The 16,851-nt window shown below is 27.9% G+C and overlaps 2 protein-coding genes across 2 annotated transcripts in view; one reads left to right on the top strand and one right to left on the bottom strand.

Annotated features, from left to right (window-relative positions):
• Positions 1-6,115: 6,115 nt before the first annotated feature.
• LOC117169221 (aquaporin AQPAe.a-like) lies at positions 6,116-10,479 on the bottom strand. The gene is made up of 6 exons (XM_033355478.1): positions 10,341-10,479; positions 9,951-10,126; positions 9,390-9,533; positions 8,869-9,102; positions 6,503-6,583; positions 6,116-6,317 (listed from the first exon to the last, which is right to left on the bottom strand). Exons 1-6 carry the CDS (start codon positions 10,357-10,359, stop codon positions 6,159-6,161), a joined length of 813 nt encoding a protein of 270 aa, XP_033211369.1. The 5' UTR covers positions 10,360-10,479; the 3' UTR covers positions 6,116-6,158.
• Positions 10,480-13,060: 2,581 nt separating this feature from the next.
• LOC117169893 overlaps positions 13,061-16,851 on the top strand; it is a 28,866-nt gene continuing 25,075 nt past the window's right edge. Inside the window, exons 1-2 of the mRNA XM_033356402.1 lie at positions 13,061-13,275; positions 13,390-13,957. Coding sequence (XP_033212293.1) covers positions 13,092-13,275; positions 13,390-13,957 — 752 coding nt within the window. The 5' untranslated portion in view covers positions 13,061-13,091. The remainder of the gene's footprint in view (positions 13,276-13,389; positions 13,958-16,851) is intronic.

Below are 16,851 nucleotides of genomic sequence, written 5' to 3' on the forward strand. Positions count from 1 at the left end.
ATATAACTTTTTATAACTAAAACCAAAATGATATCCCTTTAAGCTCAATAAACATGTTGTAAATAATAAAAAATGCTTTGGTTTCAATCCATCTAAAATTTAAGAAGCCAAATGTTCTATTTTTCAAATCCATAAAAATCTTTAAAAAATCAGCTCTTCTATTAAGAAAAAACGGAATATTTCCTTTTTTTACCATAACGAAAATTTTAAAGGTATAGAATTTTCCTTCTTTGACCGATTTCAAATACACCAAACTTTTGATTTCAGTCCAGTGTCGGAAGTTGCCTTAAAATGTCCTTGGACTGATTTCGGGGGGATCAAAACGTAAAAAGTAAAAAAAATAGGGCTCTCGCCCTGCTCCCTGAGATACTGCGGGAGCCAGCAGTTCTAAGAAGGCTAAGAACGGGGTGACTGGAAGCGAGAGTTTTGTGTATTTAAAAAAAAAATTTTTTCTGCCAATTAGGAAAAAAAATCATCCACCTTTAACTCATTTAAAATCTCACAAAGAATGCCCTCTTTCAATTTAAAACAAAACTGTTTTCCCATCCAGCTCAATAAAAATGTTGTATATAAAAAATTTTATCTTTGAATCATAAGAAATATGTTAAACGTACAAGATTTGCATGACTAAGGTCCATTTGCAATGTTTAAACATTCTTTTCCTCCCCGAATTGAGAAAAAACAAAAGCATTAAAAATGAAAAAAATTGCTACTCTTGCCACCCTAAGGTGGCACTCGGAGAATAATTAACGCATTAAGGTTCTCCCTTGAAACTTAATACAAATGTTTTAAATAAAAAGTGTCCCTTTTCCATATCAGAAAATAGTTAAACTTCAAAATTTCCTCCTTTTTGCTTAAACAAAATATTCAAAATAGAAAAAACAATTTGGAAAACAAATAATAATAAATTTTCCCCTTTGAGATCAAGAACTGTGTTGAGAGCATATAATTAGCCTACCTTGAACTTAATTTTAAATGTTTTTAAGATTTAAAGAATTTTCAAAAATAAACTTTCAAAATGGTATTATTCCAAAAAGGTTTCAAATACATCATTTTAAATCGCAAGCATTTAAAATTGAAGGATTCTAAACTTCCTTTTGTACTGAAAATTTTTTTAATTAGGATTTTAATTATGAAATTAAGAATTTCGTTATTATATAATACCTTTATACAATATTTTCATATACTTTTATTATACTTTTCAAAATTCAGAAAATTGTGTTCGGATTGAAAAATTTACAAAATGCAAAAAATTGAAATTAGAAAGTTCAAAATTAATAATCTAGGAATCGAAAATTTGAACGATTCGCAATTATTGAAAAACTTATTCAAACACTGGAGTTTTAAATTTCAAATTCCTAGTTCAATTTTAGGCAATTGCAAACCAAACAATTTTAAAACAATTTATTTTTAACGATTCAATTTAAAAATGGTTTATTTTTTTAAAAAGGTTAATGGATTTTGTTAAAAAATATGATATAAAAAAATATAGTCTGTCAAAAAATAAACTAACTCTTATTTTCCGGGGTTTTACGGATCACCCCATATCACCCTATATTTCAGTTCTTTATATATATTTTCGTTGAATATCTTGGATATGGCTAGGGAAAATCTTACTTTTAACATCTATGGATGGTCTGCTTCAATATATAGATTTCTGTGCAAAAAACACTTCATTTAAAACATTTTTTGCCTAAATTCGATTTTGAGTTTAAAAAAATATCGTAAAATCAGAAATAAATAATAATGAAGGTAAAAGTGGAAAGAATGTTCTACATATTTTGTCGCCTGTCATTCCGTTAATTATGGCAAAATATCTAATAATCTGACAAAGAAAATTTTAAGATATTTTTCAAAAATTTTATCTACCCTAATTTTCCCTGATTTTTCACTGGCCAATTTTTCATTTTCCCAGACAGTTCTACATTGTTCATTAAGGTTAAATTTGCAACCAAAGAAATTATTCTTAAACCGAATAGGTATTTTTAACGAATAAGATTAATTCTTATGCCAAAAAAGATTAATTCAAAAAAATACATGCATTTTCAATAAACTAATTAAATGTTTGACTAAATAATTTAATTTTTTATCAAGTTTAATTTTCCACTAAAAAGGGCCGATTCTCAACAAAATAAATGAATTTTCAACTAAAAAATATTAATTAATAATTTATAGTTAACTGTGTTTCTTTTTAACCATAAAAAAAGAGTTTTCAAAAAACAGTTAAACTAAAAACAAAAATTAATTGTCAACTAATAAAATGAACTTTTCAGCAAGAAGCGTAACATTACACCACTAAAGACAACCTTTCAAGAAATTGCATGAATTTTCAATCAATGAATTAAACTTCCAGTTAATAAAATCAATTAAATAAAAAATTTTCAACCAAAAAATTGAATTTTTTGTTTTCAAAAAAATTGTTGGATTTTGAACAAAATAATAAATTAGTGTGTTCATTACTTACGTTTATAAATTATACATGTAATTTTTTCAAGCTCAACATTTTATTTAAATAACTGCGTACAGCCTGCACAATATGTTAATTATATCACGGAGAAAAATAGATGTTAGCACAGACTATCTAGATATTAATAGGTAATTTCTTAGCGATTTAACTATGGGACAAAAATCTAGATACTGAAGTAGAGCATCCGTAGATATGAAAAAGAAGATTTTAACTGACAATATCCAAGACATTTAAGGGCAGAATCAAAGATATTCAAGAAATATTTTTTAATTGTGCAAAAATTACCTGTCAAGCATGCCATTTTCTATAAAATGCAAAAGAATGTTAATATCGTATTCCTCTGTTTTGAAAATCCGAATTCTCAAGCATTCGCCTTTTTGCATAATTATGCGATTTTTGTGTTAAACAGCTAACACACTGTTCAAGGCTAATATGAAAGATGCATGTAGCTGAGTCCTCATTTTCTTGAGAAAATTATAACATATCCAAAAACATTTAATCCATTTTCCACCAAAACTTATATTGCAATAGATATCAGAAAAGCCACATTACACACGATGAAAGCTCAAGATACAGACAAAATCTTTTGTCCCCACGCCACACGTCAGCGACCTTGCTCCGAAAAAATTTAGCTTTTTTAATATCTTAGATATTAACTGTTAATATCACATATTTTATACTTTCAATATAAACAGATATTGCCCTTTAATGTTTTGTATATTGAATAGAAGATATTAGATAGTATGCCGTAATATCTATATATTATGGTTAAATATCAAAGTTTTTAATATATGCTTTTCAATATCTATTTTTCTCCGTGATTTTAAACAATTTTCAGGAATTCCAATTTTTTTAGGTAATTCGATATTCTCCTCTATTTTTTAAATAATAGTAAAATTCCACAATCACAATTTCCACAATCAAAATCGTGAATTTTCATCTTTGGCAAAAAATCTGAAAATCAGGACAGCGATAAAAAAAATCAAGACATGCCCTAATTAATCCGGACATCTGCTCACCCTTTTTAGAACTAAATTATTGTTATTTTTGAAATATAAATATTATTTATTTATTCATATCTATTAATTATTTGTTTTAGTATTCCCAAAAATGTAGAAAATTATATTCGATTTCTCTATTCACTACCTGCAAAAAAGTAGATGACGAGTTTCTCGAGTTCAACTTTGAAATCCATTCTGGAATTTTCCACACAAACACCTTGTGCATCGATCGAGCTCTTTCTAAAAATACTCCTTCATCATTATCATTTGTAGTTCATCTCAGTATATTTTCGAAGAGTATTTATAACTTATATCAAACAACGAAAACTAATTCACATATGATTAAATTCGTAATTTTTTGGTATGATTTTTCTTTGTAATTTTTAAAGTTTTAAAAATGTCTAACAATTTTATTTCTGCGTTATCCATATGTAATTTATTGGCAATATAAATTAAATTATAATTAAATCGTTTAAATTAAACTATTGTTTTAGAAAATATTTCTTTTTTTCCATCATTGTGATAATCGGAAATAATTTCACATTGTTTCTCATAAAAGTATTATATGACCTTGCAAGTAAGAATAAAATATCTGCCCACGTACTCAAGTCGACGAGATGCACTTCCTGCAATGTTCGTCAGTTCTCTTATTTTAGAATTAAATGTTTTTAACTTGTAAAAAAGAAAAAAAAACTATAACTGAAGACAGAATGCAAATTTGTATTGTTCAAAATATGCATATTTTTATTTTCAATTATCTAAAATAAAATAATTAAAAACGCCAAATTTTGAATAGTAACTGATTCGGGCTTGTTTTGACTTGCAACAAAAAAAAGACACTAGAGTAGAAAATAAGAATACAACTATTCATGTTTCAGTTTTACATTTGAAGTACCGTAAAATGGGGCTAAACGGATCGTTTTTTTTTTTTCGCAATAAAGTGAAAAATCACATTTAAACGAGGTACTGATACTTCCAAGCAATCTGTATTATCATCAGAGAATAAAAGAAATTCTTAACGTCTTCTCAGACTAGATGGCGCTATGGATTAATTTTGTTTATCAAATTTTTTTCTGAATAAAGATATTTTCACAAAAAATTTAATTTAAAAAGAATTGCATTTCATAGCCCCATCTAGTCTGAGAAGACTTTAAGAATTTCTGTTATTCTGTTATTTTAAACTTTGTTGTTCCTACTTTCAGTGCTAGAATTTCTTTTAAGATTTTCAAGATAATTAAAACAGCTTATGATTCGATGTAATAACTAACTAGAAATAATGTTTTCTATATTTTCTTTACTTGTTTTTTTCTGTAAATCCTAATCAGCATCAGTCGTTTTTCCTTGATTCCCAATGATTATATACTTTAAATCCATATATTTTGTACAAAATATGACAAATATTAATGTGCACTCACAATAAGTTAATGATAGCTGCAATTTACTAATTATTCAAACAGTTGTTATATTATATTTTATTATTATTTATATATATCTTATATTTTATAGAGTGCGGAAAGCTTCTAATTATGTAAACAATTTTTATAAATGAACAAATGTTTTTATTTTTTTTAACGAAACAGCTTCATTTTTTTCTGAACCGACTAAAAATATTTTGCCATAGACTCTTTATCGCCAAATTTTTTAAATTCAAGAAAATTGATAATTATATAAACAATTTTTATAAAGAAATGCTCACTGCTTGGAGACTGTCATACTCTTAACCATTTTTGACAGCGATTTCATCTTTCTAGATGCTGGGTTTTATAACTACTTGTTGAAGGGTCGAAAGATGCGTTTGCTTATAAAAAATGTTGATATAATTGCGAATTTTTCACAATTTGTAAAACAGGCCAGCAATGAATCTTTCACGGCGTGCCTAAACGAGAAGTAAATAAAACTTTCTTGAACAACTCAGATATTTGCAGGATCTTCGAGTAGAACATTAATAGCAATGTTCTGTACAAAAATGAAAATATTTCGTCGAGCGCCTTCAAAATAAAACTGGTTTAAAGGTTTTTTATAACTTTCTTTCACTCATTTGGTACCTAAAGCAGCTTTCAGCTGTTTTTTTCAAAATTACATATCAGTCAATCTCTACATTAATTTTTTTGGGCCGAAGCACTTTATTTACAGAAAACTTTTTTGCTTGTCCGGTGTCGCTGTTTTATTTTTAAACAGCTGAATAGGTTTTTAAAGGGTGAAAATGATCTGGTTTTACGCATTGACCAAATGTACTAAATGTACGAAATGAGTGAAAGAAAGGTATAAAAAACCTTTAAACCAGTTTTTTTTGCAGGATCTCGACGAAATATTTTTATTTTTGTACAGAACATCCCTATTAATGTTCTACTCGAAGATACTGGAAAGATCTGAGTTGTTCAAGAAAATTTTATTTACTTCGCGTTCAGGCACGCCGTGCTTTGGTAAAAAAATTTGTGTTGATTTCGCAAACAAAATAATGAAACAGGCAGATAAATTTCACGGCTATGTAAAATAATGGACAGCAATTTTTATTCACTGACCGATAATCTTGATCGATTGGTAGATAATCAAATACAGATAGAACAGCTTAAAAGAGAAAATTATGAAATATTTTTTTTATGAAAACTAGGGCAAAATAAATAAATAATAAGACTAGAAGAATTGGAAAATAAGTTAATTTATTGTATATTTTGATTTTATAATAAAAATTAGAGCACATCTATTGAATCACAAGTCTTCTTAACTAAATCTTCCACTTTCGTGATGGACATAGAACTTTTTTTTAGTACCATTGTTCGAGGGCTGAAGAGTACTTTATAGGTCAATGTTCCAAGTAGTGCTCCAAAAACGGGGCCAATCCAATAAACCTGTAGAAGATTGTTATCAAATTTCAATGTATAAAACTTAAAAATTAAAATATTAAAAAGACAAAGTTTGTTTCTAAATAAAAAAATATAAAATAATTCAAAATTATACAACTGTTTGTTGGTTAGAATAAAATTAAAAAGTATAATTTTTCAATAATTTTTAATTGTTTGATCACAAAATTTACCCATTGATCTTTCCAGGAATTCTGCCAAAGAGCTGGTGCGAAGGACCTGGCAGGATTCATGCTACAACCGGTGTATGGGGCCTATCCGAAAGTTTCAAAATATAAATAGGATTATTGAAACAAATATTTTAAGCTTTAATGGCAAAATCTCATTGAATAAAATTTTTATTTTATATCATTCTGCGTTAAATTATTTAAAGACCGAATTGTAGATTTCTCTTTACTTAAGGGCATGTGATACTTAGAAAATTATCAATTTTACCAGTTTTAGGTTCCGACGGCTTTTTTTCTTTAATAATCAATATTTTGTCTTAAAAATTTGGAAAATGATAGCGAACATGCTAACGGACGTCCCCACACACTTTGTTTTTGGTTTAATTCAAAAAAGTTTTAATTTAGCAAAATCTGATTAATTTGCATAGCGCTTAGGAATTAGTATCGATTTTACCAATTTTAGGTTCCGACGGCTTTTTTTCTTGAATAATCAATATTTTGTCTTAAAAATTTGGGAAATGATAGCGAACATGCTAACGGACGTCCCCGCACACTTTATTTGTGTTTTTTTTTTCAAACAATTTTTTGATATTGCTAACAACGTGTGTATATTTGGAGGTTATGTATGTTACAATTCTCCTGTGCGTTACTTCCAAAATACACAATATTTTTGGCCAAAAACTTTGGACTTGCACATAAACATAGTAACTAATCTCCCGGAACTAACCTTGTTTGCAGGCAATCAAAAAAGTTTGTTTCATAAATAATTTCCCAGTGGCGAAAAATTTAACATTAGTTTCAAAGTTTCATGCTGTTTCGTACGCCCTTTACGCCGAAAATTTCAAAATTTATCTATCTACATTACCAGCTAGGCTGGTAAGATAGTTTATTGCACCATAGTTATTCTAGAGTGCTTACCGACAGAATCGGTACGATAGAGACCTACATTATCGGAATGACAGAGAGCTAAAAATCACCCTAACCACACAATAATACACCTGCATAAAATTTGGTAATTAGCACAATAACATTTTTTTTGTTATTATCCCTGAAAAAAGAGTCCGGGGACGTCCGTTATGATATTTTATAGTATCTCCGAATTCACACGACCACACGACGAAGTATCACATACCCTTAATGGATTCACATAGGGATCATCCAAAACTACGTTACAACTTTAAGGAAGGGGGTAGGCTAACAAAAACTGATTTTGGTTAGGGGAAGGGGGGAGGGGTCGCAGTCAATGTAACGTTACATGTCCTTTTACAATTTTAGAGGAATTCTTTTTCCTAAAAGACATATGGTAAAGTTTTTAGCATGTTTCGAGATGATGAATCTTTTTGGTAGAAAATTAACCTTTTTTCAAAAGTTATGTTTTTAGTTAAAAAATCAACTTTTTGGTTTGAGACTTCTTACGTTTTATTAAAAATGCGTCTTTTTTTATAGTAAATTAACCTTTTTGTTTAAAAATTCATCCTTTTAGTTGAAACTCTAACTTTTTGGTTGAGAACTCTGGAACTTTATTAAAAATATATCTTCTTAGTATTGAATTAATCTTTTTGTTTAAAAATTCATATTTTTTAGTTCAAAAATCAACTTTTTGGTTGAGAATTCTTAAATTTTGTTAAAGCATTAGTTTTTGTTCGGTCGAACATTAATCTTTTTGATTAAAAAATTATCGTTTTGGTTGACTATTTAAAATCCAGGTTTTATAGTTTAAACTACTTTTTTAAAAACCTGTTTTTTTGTTGTTAAAATTGAACTACTTTGTTAAAAATTCTTTTTTTGATGTTAAAAACAGATCTAGTTTAGTTTAAAATTTAACTTCTTGTTTAAGAGTTTTTGTATTTTATTGAAAATTCGTCTTTTTAGGTATAAAGTAAACTTTTTTATCAAAAATTTCATATTTTTGATCTGATGGTTCAACTGCTTTGTATACAAAATTCGACATTTTTTCTTGAAAGTGCAATAATTTAGTAAAAATAATCAACTATTTGGTACAAATTTTTTTTTATAAATAAAAATTACTTTTTTTATATTAAAAGTTTAAGTTTTCCATTTTTGTTAAAAATGTACCTTTTTTAATTTAGAAATTCAATTAGGCACATTTCAACACTTATTCTGAAAATCACTTTTTTATTATAATTGTTTATTTATTATCGAAAATTATATTTCACCACGCGCTTACGTAGATAATATAGGCATATTGGCAACTTGGCTCGTTATGAACACAAAAAATCGGTATAAACGTAAAATCGGGTTTCACCTAAAGGATACATTAGTTTCGGGGGGGGGGGGGGGCACGACCAAATCAGGTGGGGAGGTCAAAAATTACCCAAAATTGATAACGTAGTTTATGGATGATCCCATACCGCTGCAAATGAAAGCGCAGAAACAGAAAACCCAAATCTTAACGCAGTGGAATCAGTAGTGTGTGCACATCTTGGATCCCAAGTACCACATGCAGCCAATAAAATTATTGCAGTGCAAATTGTTTCAATTAAAATGGCTTGAGTAAGAGAAATTCCTGTATGAATGACTGTCACACACAACGGTGCTGTCGAATTCGGCATGCCATCATCCAGCAAAATATAAGGTGTAACAATCTACAAATAATTGATTATTATTAATTAAATATTACTTCTAAGAATTATCTATTCTATTTTGTAAGGTGGAAAATTTTGTTGTTATTTTTAAACTATATAGGATTAAATAAAGGAAACGAGGAAGTGCATTATTCTTTATCGACTGAATAATTTCTAATCGTAATTACATAAACACAAAGCAATTAAATCATTGCTGAAGATTAGATTATGACGATTATCACAGATATTGAGAAATGTATTTAAATAGATAAAATTTTAATAATTGTCTTGAAAATTTATAAAAATACCATTAACATTCCGTATCCAATTGTAGCTCCAATGAATTGTGCTACTACGTATAATAATCCTGTAGGAATGGATTTAAGTCCCCATATAACAGCTCCAATTGTAACAGCAGGATTTAAATGAGCTCCACTTACGTGTCCAAGCATCTGCATTTCATTATAATTTTATACTATTTTATTAGAAACATTCATTTATTATTAACGTTTAAAACAAAAAACCGGTTTTACAGAAAAAACGGAAGTGAATGTTTGTAGCGGATAATTGTCATGTGGGCAAAAAGTGTAATTTTTCGCAATGAAACAAATGAAGATACAATTAAATTCACATGGTAACCATACTTAATTTGATGGGTAAATTTTACCACGTGCAGGTAATTTTTGCTGCAGGTAATATATTACTCTGAAATCGGGGTAAAGATTACACTTCGGTTTTTTTGTGTAATTCTATGTTTATAATTTATAATAGTTTTAGCATTCAAACCATGGGCTCTTTAATAGAAATATTTGATTTATTCAAATAAATGATAGATTTATAAAGAGAACTGATTAATTTTTCCAAATTACCATAATAATTAGATTAACGGTCATGCCAAAAGTCAAACCACTTTGCATTGGCGGAGGGGGCGTCGCACTCAAAGTTCCAATGCCACCCATACAACCCAAAAACATTAAAATTGCCGTTCCAAGAATTTCGGCAATGCACATCGTTATCGTACCACGATCTGCTCTCCATATTGAGACTATAAAAAGGAACCTTTTTTAAATTGTTAACAAGGAACAAAAATTGTCTTTGCTCTAGAAAATTACAAAAAAATTATTTTGATTTAAACAGATTTTCTTTGATCTCGATAATCATTTTTCTGAACGCTTTTCCAACATTTTCTTTTCATTACGCCTTCCTTTCACAATAAAATAGTAGACATTGGTCCTTAGATTAAATAATAATTTACTCACCACTCCTCTCACTAGTCATGATAGTAAAATGATAATTTTCAATTTTGCTATATTAAAAATACAGTTTTGCTAATAAACTAATAAAACTACGTTTACTATCAGAAACTCAAGGATGTTAACTAATTCAAGTAGTAAGAAAACCGCTACTTAAAAGCTATGCACCTGATTTTCTTTAAAAAATGCAATATTATCGTGTTAGTGGATATGATAAGGGCTATTACTTTTACATTAAATAACATACATTCTTTCCACCCTTATCTTCATCAGCTAATCGGATTTAGTAAAATATTTTTTAAAATTTATTTATTGTCCATCGCCATCGTATCAGCGATCAGAAATCAGAACAAGTGGCAGATAATCAATTTTTAGAAATTGCGGAAAATAATATTAGTCTGAATTATTAGATTTGTCTAAAGCATATTTTTGTTAACTTTTTTTCCAGATTCATAATTTAAACATTTTAAGATTAAAATGTATTTAGTTCCAATTTGGATGAGAAATTGATGGCAGTGGCAAATAATTGATAGTCAACATTTTTGTTACAATTAAACACAAGGAGAAATGCGTTAAACTGAAAAAAGAAGAGAGTTAAATGTCTAAAAAAAGCTTATGTATACGGAACATATGTATAAAACCTTTAACTTTAAAAAAAAAAAGATAAAATTTGTATAGGCACAACATTAGAGTTAATATTAATAATGATTAAAAAATATTAAATTGTGTGCAACAAAACGATCAATCGGATCGCATTTTTATTCAAAACAAGTTTGTCTGTCTGTGGACAAAAATTTGAAAATTAAATTATTCGATGATTGATTATGAAAAATGTTTATTAATATTTCGTTAGCCTTAGGAGTAATTTCTTTTTTATTTCCTGTTTAATTTTTTCTGAGCGCAGGGTTAATTAATTTATGCAATTATCTCTCACTAAAAAGAGCTCACCTCTAGGCTGAACAATATAATTATTTGAATTTCTAAAATTAAGTGTATGGCATTTTTTTGTGTGACTTAACACGAAATTTGTCAATCAGCAACTTCACGTTGAATAGATTTTATTTTATTGATTAATTTTCATAACGGTCTACCGTTCAATTGCTTAAAATTAAAAAATTGAGTTTTCTAGCCTAAAAGACAAATGTTTTAGGAAAAATGTTTACTTTTATACCAAAAAAGATGAATTTTCAACAAAAAAAGTAAACTTTCAACCAAATAGTTTAATTTTCAAGAAAGAGTGACGAATTTTCAATAAATGATCGAATTAATGAACAACCAAGATTAAACTTCCACCGAAAACAATTACATTTTCAATGCAATAGTTGAATTTCCAACCAAAAAAGATTAATGTTTTAGAAAACAGTCGAATTTTCAACAGAATAATACATTTTTCTACCAAATTGTAGAATTCTTAACCAAAAGAGACAAATACTGAATTTAAAATACAATTGTAGACTTTTAAAATAAAAACAACTAACTCTCAACCAAAGATGAATTTTTAATAAAATATTTAAATTTGAAATAAAAAATTCAATTTCAGTCAAATAGTAGATTTTTTAAACAAAAGAAAGAAATTCTAAACCAGAAAAATTATAGTAGACTTTTTAAATTGAAAAATGAACTTTAAAACCGTAAAAGTTAAATATTCAACAAGAAAGATGATATTTCTACGAAAATATGAATTTTAAATGCAAAGGGACAAATTTTCTATTAAAAAAGACGAATGCTCAATAAAGCAGTTAAATTTTGACCAAAACAGATTAACTTTTAATAAAATAGTTCAATTTTTCACAAAATAATTAAATTTTCGATCAAATAGTAGAAATGGTAGTAAAAAAATGGTAGACTTTTTAAATAAAAGAAATGAACTCTTATTCCAAAAAGATGAATTTTCAACCTAAAAAGATAACTTTTTAACAAAACAGTTGAATTGTCAATTAAATAATGAAAATTTTCACCAAATGATAAAAATTTTAACCCGAAAGATAAATTCTGAACCCAAAATATAATTGCAGACTTTTTAATTAAAATAATACCCTTTAAACTGCAAAATACGACTTTCCTAGAAAAAAGGTGAATTAAAAATCCAAATATATAAATAAATCCAAATATTCGAGATGTTGTGACCCCATGATCTTAAATATAGTCTTTGGATTTTAATGGGTATGTTTGGTAACACTAAACAAACTTCTAAACACATTTTTTTCGAAAGTTGAGACATTATTAATTGAAAAGTGTAAAAAAAATCAGGGAAATTTACGCGCTTTCCCAGTTTTCTCTGTCAGTGCAGGTCATTTTTGTTTTTAGGTATAAAAACCACATAAGGTAATGTGAATCGAGATAAGATGACTTAATTTAAAATCGAAAATTCAAACTTCAATTTTTTTTTTATCTAGAGTATTAATCTGTTTAAAACCATTTTTTGCAGTACACCCTATACACTATAATAGATACCTAGAATTGAACATTCCCTTTTAAATTACTAAAATTACTCAGATATCTTTAAAGGAAGTAACGGTAAAAGGTTGTAGACCTATATATCCACGCAAAGCGCAGTAAAATAACAAAAATCGATTAGAAGAACAATTTGTTTAACCACACTTCTAATTTCACCTACCTCTATTTGAACTATTTACTACCTAATCTATTTCCAAGTAATTTTGCTACGACCCTTATAGAACCAATTTCAGTAAACGACTAGTCATCTAATATACTCCAAAGAAAAAGTTTCTCATCCATTGCGCAGGCGTTACAAAAATGTTGAACCATGATCTGGTCACATTAAATACAGTCGCGAACTCATCATCATTTCATACAGTGAATTTCACAATGTCCCTAGAAAAGGAAATCTTTACAAATTCCGAATACATGTCGGATTACACTTATGTCGTAAAAGTTGCTCGTACTTTACTCACCCCTCTTGGAATTTGGCCGCGATATGGTAACGAAACATCATTTTCAAAAATTTGTGTAAAGTTGCATTTTCTCACAGTTTTCGGATTCATGTTATTTTTACTGATACCGCATTTGTACTACACTTTCTTTGATGCTGAAGACTTGAGGAAACTGATGAAGATCATCGCAGCCCAGGTGTTCAGCAGCCTCGGAGTCATTAAATTCTGGACAATGATTATCAATAAAAAAGAAATTGGAAGTTGTCTCGAGGATATAGAAAAGAATTTTAAAACCGTAGAGACAAAGGAGGATCTAGAAATAATGTTAAAGAATGCAAAAATTGGGAGAATGTTTACAACAGCTTATTTGGGCCTGTCTTATGGCGGAGCCCTTCCATATCATATTATCATGCCCCTAGTTGCAGAAAGGGTTGTGAGAGCAGATAATTCAACGATCATTCCTTTACCATATTTGACTGATTATGTTTTTTTCGAGGCTGATGACTCCCCTTTGCATGAGTTCATTTTTGTGCTGCAGATTTTTATCAGTAGTCTTATTTTGTCAACAAATTGTGGCGTTTACAGTATGCTGGCGGGAATAATTATGCATGCTGTCTGTCTTTTTGAAATTGTGTGCAAAAGGTTACAGGATGTTAGAACTGATGGAAATATTGAGAAGCTGGTGGCTGAATTGGGAGGAATCATTCGAATGCATAATCGTGCTATCGAGTGAGTCAATGATAAAAATGGTTTGCTATCTAATATTAAAATATGCGCAATAGTGCACTATTTTTTTTTACAATTTTTTTTAGAATAATAATTTTGATGAAAATTAGTTTTAAAAGTTATCCTAATTCAAAGGGTTTCACATAAAAAAAATTATTTTAAAGAAATTATACTTGAATAAATAAAAGTTAGAAGAATACATTAAGAATTTCAAATGAATAAAACAATTAACATATAAAAAATATGAAAATTAGTTATATTTTAAGATTCAATCTTTATTTCATATAATGATAATTGGGCATTTCTACATTTTCTGAATAAAACTTGATTGTCTAGATTGATATTTTTTATGAATAAACATTTTTTTCTATGAAATTTTAAAAATTGTATGAAATCATTCGAAACTTTCCATATTCTTTTAAAATTTGATCAAATCTCTTACAAAAATCTTTTCAAATTTTATTAACTATATTCTTGAAAATTTTCCAAAATTATTTAAAATCCTGTATAATTTGTTACATGCTTTATATCTTTTAAGATGCAATATAATGTTAAATAACATATTGTGAAATCCTTTGATATTCTTCGAAATCTCCAAGAATCCCAAAATATCTTCTAATTGAATCTTCACTGAGAGACTTTTTCTTAGAATAAATGATAAAAATGAATGAGAATTTAGTATAATATGATTTCAAAATAGGGACAACAGGGTTTGCGTACCAAAAATTAATATAGCGGTTTTCAGTCGTCAAAACTAATATTTTTGTTTGGACAAATGGAAAGGATGTTGCATTAACTCTTATAAAACTTGCGAAAATTTAAAATTCATTATATCAAAGTTAACAAGTGAAGTTAAAACGATAGTCATACATTTTATTTTAAATAGCGAAAACATCGCATAAAGTTGCCATAAAAAGCATATGAGAATCTCAAATGACTATTTGAAAAATAATTCACTCCACCAAAAGATTTAAGCCTTCAGAAGGAGGAACTAAATACACAAATTAAATACAACTAAACACATAAACACGCGTACAATTATTTTTTTTTCTTATTATATACTTCATTTATGCACTACATACATAATCGCAAGCTTAATCGCTATGAACAATCTAAACTGCTGCGGCGAGATTCGAACCTAAGTTACCTAAGTGTTCTAAAGCATTCCCTAACAACTAAACCCCACGGCTAATTTACATTATGGAATAATTGGCAAAAATCTCGGCTAATAGGCGTCGCTTGAAAACTCAGGTCATTATGGTTTTCAATGATTAATTTTATTTTGTATAAAAAATATTTTTTTAACGGAACTGATAATATTCTTGTATGAATAACATTCTCTAATTTGATATCTCAGTAACTCAGTATTATAAACTTGAGTGTATTTAGATGTAATATTTGATAAATTGTACTCATTGAATAAAAACTTATTACCATAGTGTATAAATTTCATGAGAAAGAATTCCTAATGTTTTAAATCCCATATTAAATAAATGAATTTAAAATAGAAAAAGTTAGCTTTGATTTAAAATGTTGTGAATCATAACTTTTCGGCTCGATCGGAAAATGGCGGAAGCAATCGAGGAGCATTCTCAAACGAAACTATATGAAAAATTAAGAATAATGATTTCATAGTTTGCTATGCGTCTCAGATTTCTGTCAACTTCTTATTGACAATTTCAATTTCTAAAATACGTTTTCGAGTTTATGATATTCACTATTCTGTTTATTCAAATTATTTTTTAAAAACTCAGGAAAAACAATATCATTTTTTCTTAGAGTTAATTCTTGAAATGGAGATTCATAATATTCCGTATTTAGAATACTACTTTGTCGTCTTCGTGTTTTAAATAGTCGTATGGTTACATTAAACTTTGGTACTAAAATACGAATAATTATAATAAAACCTCGGTTTTCCCTATTTTGGAATGATATTATACCAAAGTCTAATTCATTTATTTAATTAATTCTAACAAAAGGTCTCTCATTGTAGCGAAGGTTGTTCAATCTCTTTAAGGATTTTCTAGGTGTATAGAAAAGTTCAAAATAACTTAAGCTTTAACTTGATTTATATAATATAAAAAAGGCTTATTAATTAGTAAACAAAATTTCAGAAGAAACGTCCAAGCATAGATATTAAAAACTGGTTGAATTCATAATTGTTTAATTAAATGTAGTTATTTGCATATTTGTTTTTTTCTTCCCGCTTAAGGCAAAAGTCGTAATTTCCATTCAATTTTTATTTACAAATCTTATTCTATTCGTTGAAAGGTCATTCGCAATTGTATTCCTTACATTTTTATCAAATATTATTTAACATATGTTTTGATTAAAAAAATGACTAACTTAAAGTAATTATATGTATTATTTTTATATAAAATAAGTTCCATAAAAACATCATGAATAAAATTCTAAAGAATTTTAAAAAGCGCGATTTCTAATTTGAAAATTGTTAATTTTCAAATATATACTTGGATAAATTATTTTTTAAGCCTCCAATTAGAAACCATATACACTGGAACCTGGATTTGTGCAAGGTAACTAACGCTTTGAGAGTACGCATATTCTGAGCACCGCTTTTCTATCAATCCCTCGGCTCTCCTCATCACTGAATTTCCGTGGACAGCAATTATAGGAACTCATAAATCCAGTTTACGGAAATCCAGAATCTAATTTACACAATTTTCAACCTTTTCAGAATGATAAAGCTTCAAAGGTTTACAATATTTCAAATTTTTCAAGTTTTACCCGCGAAAACGAGGGTGAATTTGTTTGTATACAAAACTCGCTTTTTGATGCTACGAGGGTAGTTCAATAAGTCCTTAGAATGAAGTATAAAAACAATTTTTTTTGGGTAATTTTTTTTTTATTTTTCAACATAATCTCCTTGGAGCTCT

The sequence above is a fragment of the Belonocnema kinseyi genome, chromosome 3 (assembly GCF_010883055.1).
Source record: "Belonocnema kinseyi isolate 2016_QV_RU_SX_M_011 chromosome 3, B_treatae_v1, whole genome shotgun sequence".
Taxonomy (NCBI): Eukaryota; Metazoa; Arthropoda; class Insecta; order Hymenoptera; family Cynipidae; genus Belonocnema; species Belonocnema kinseyi.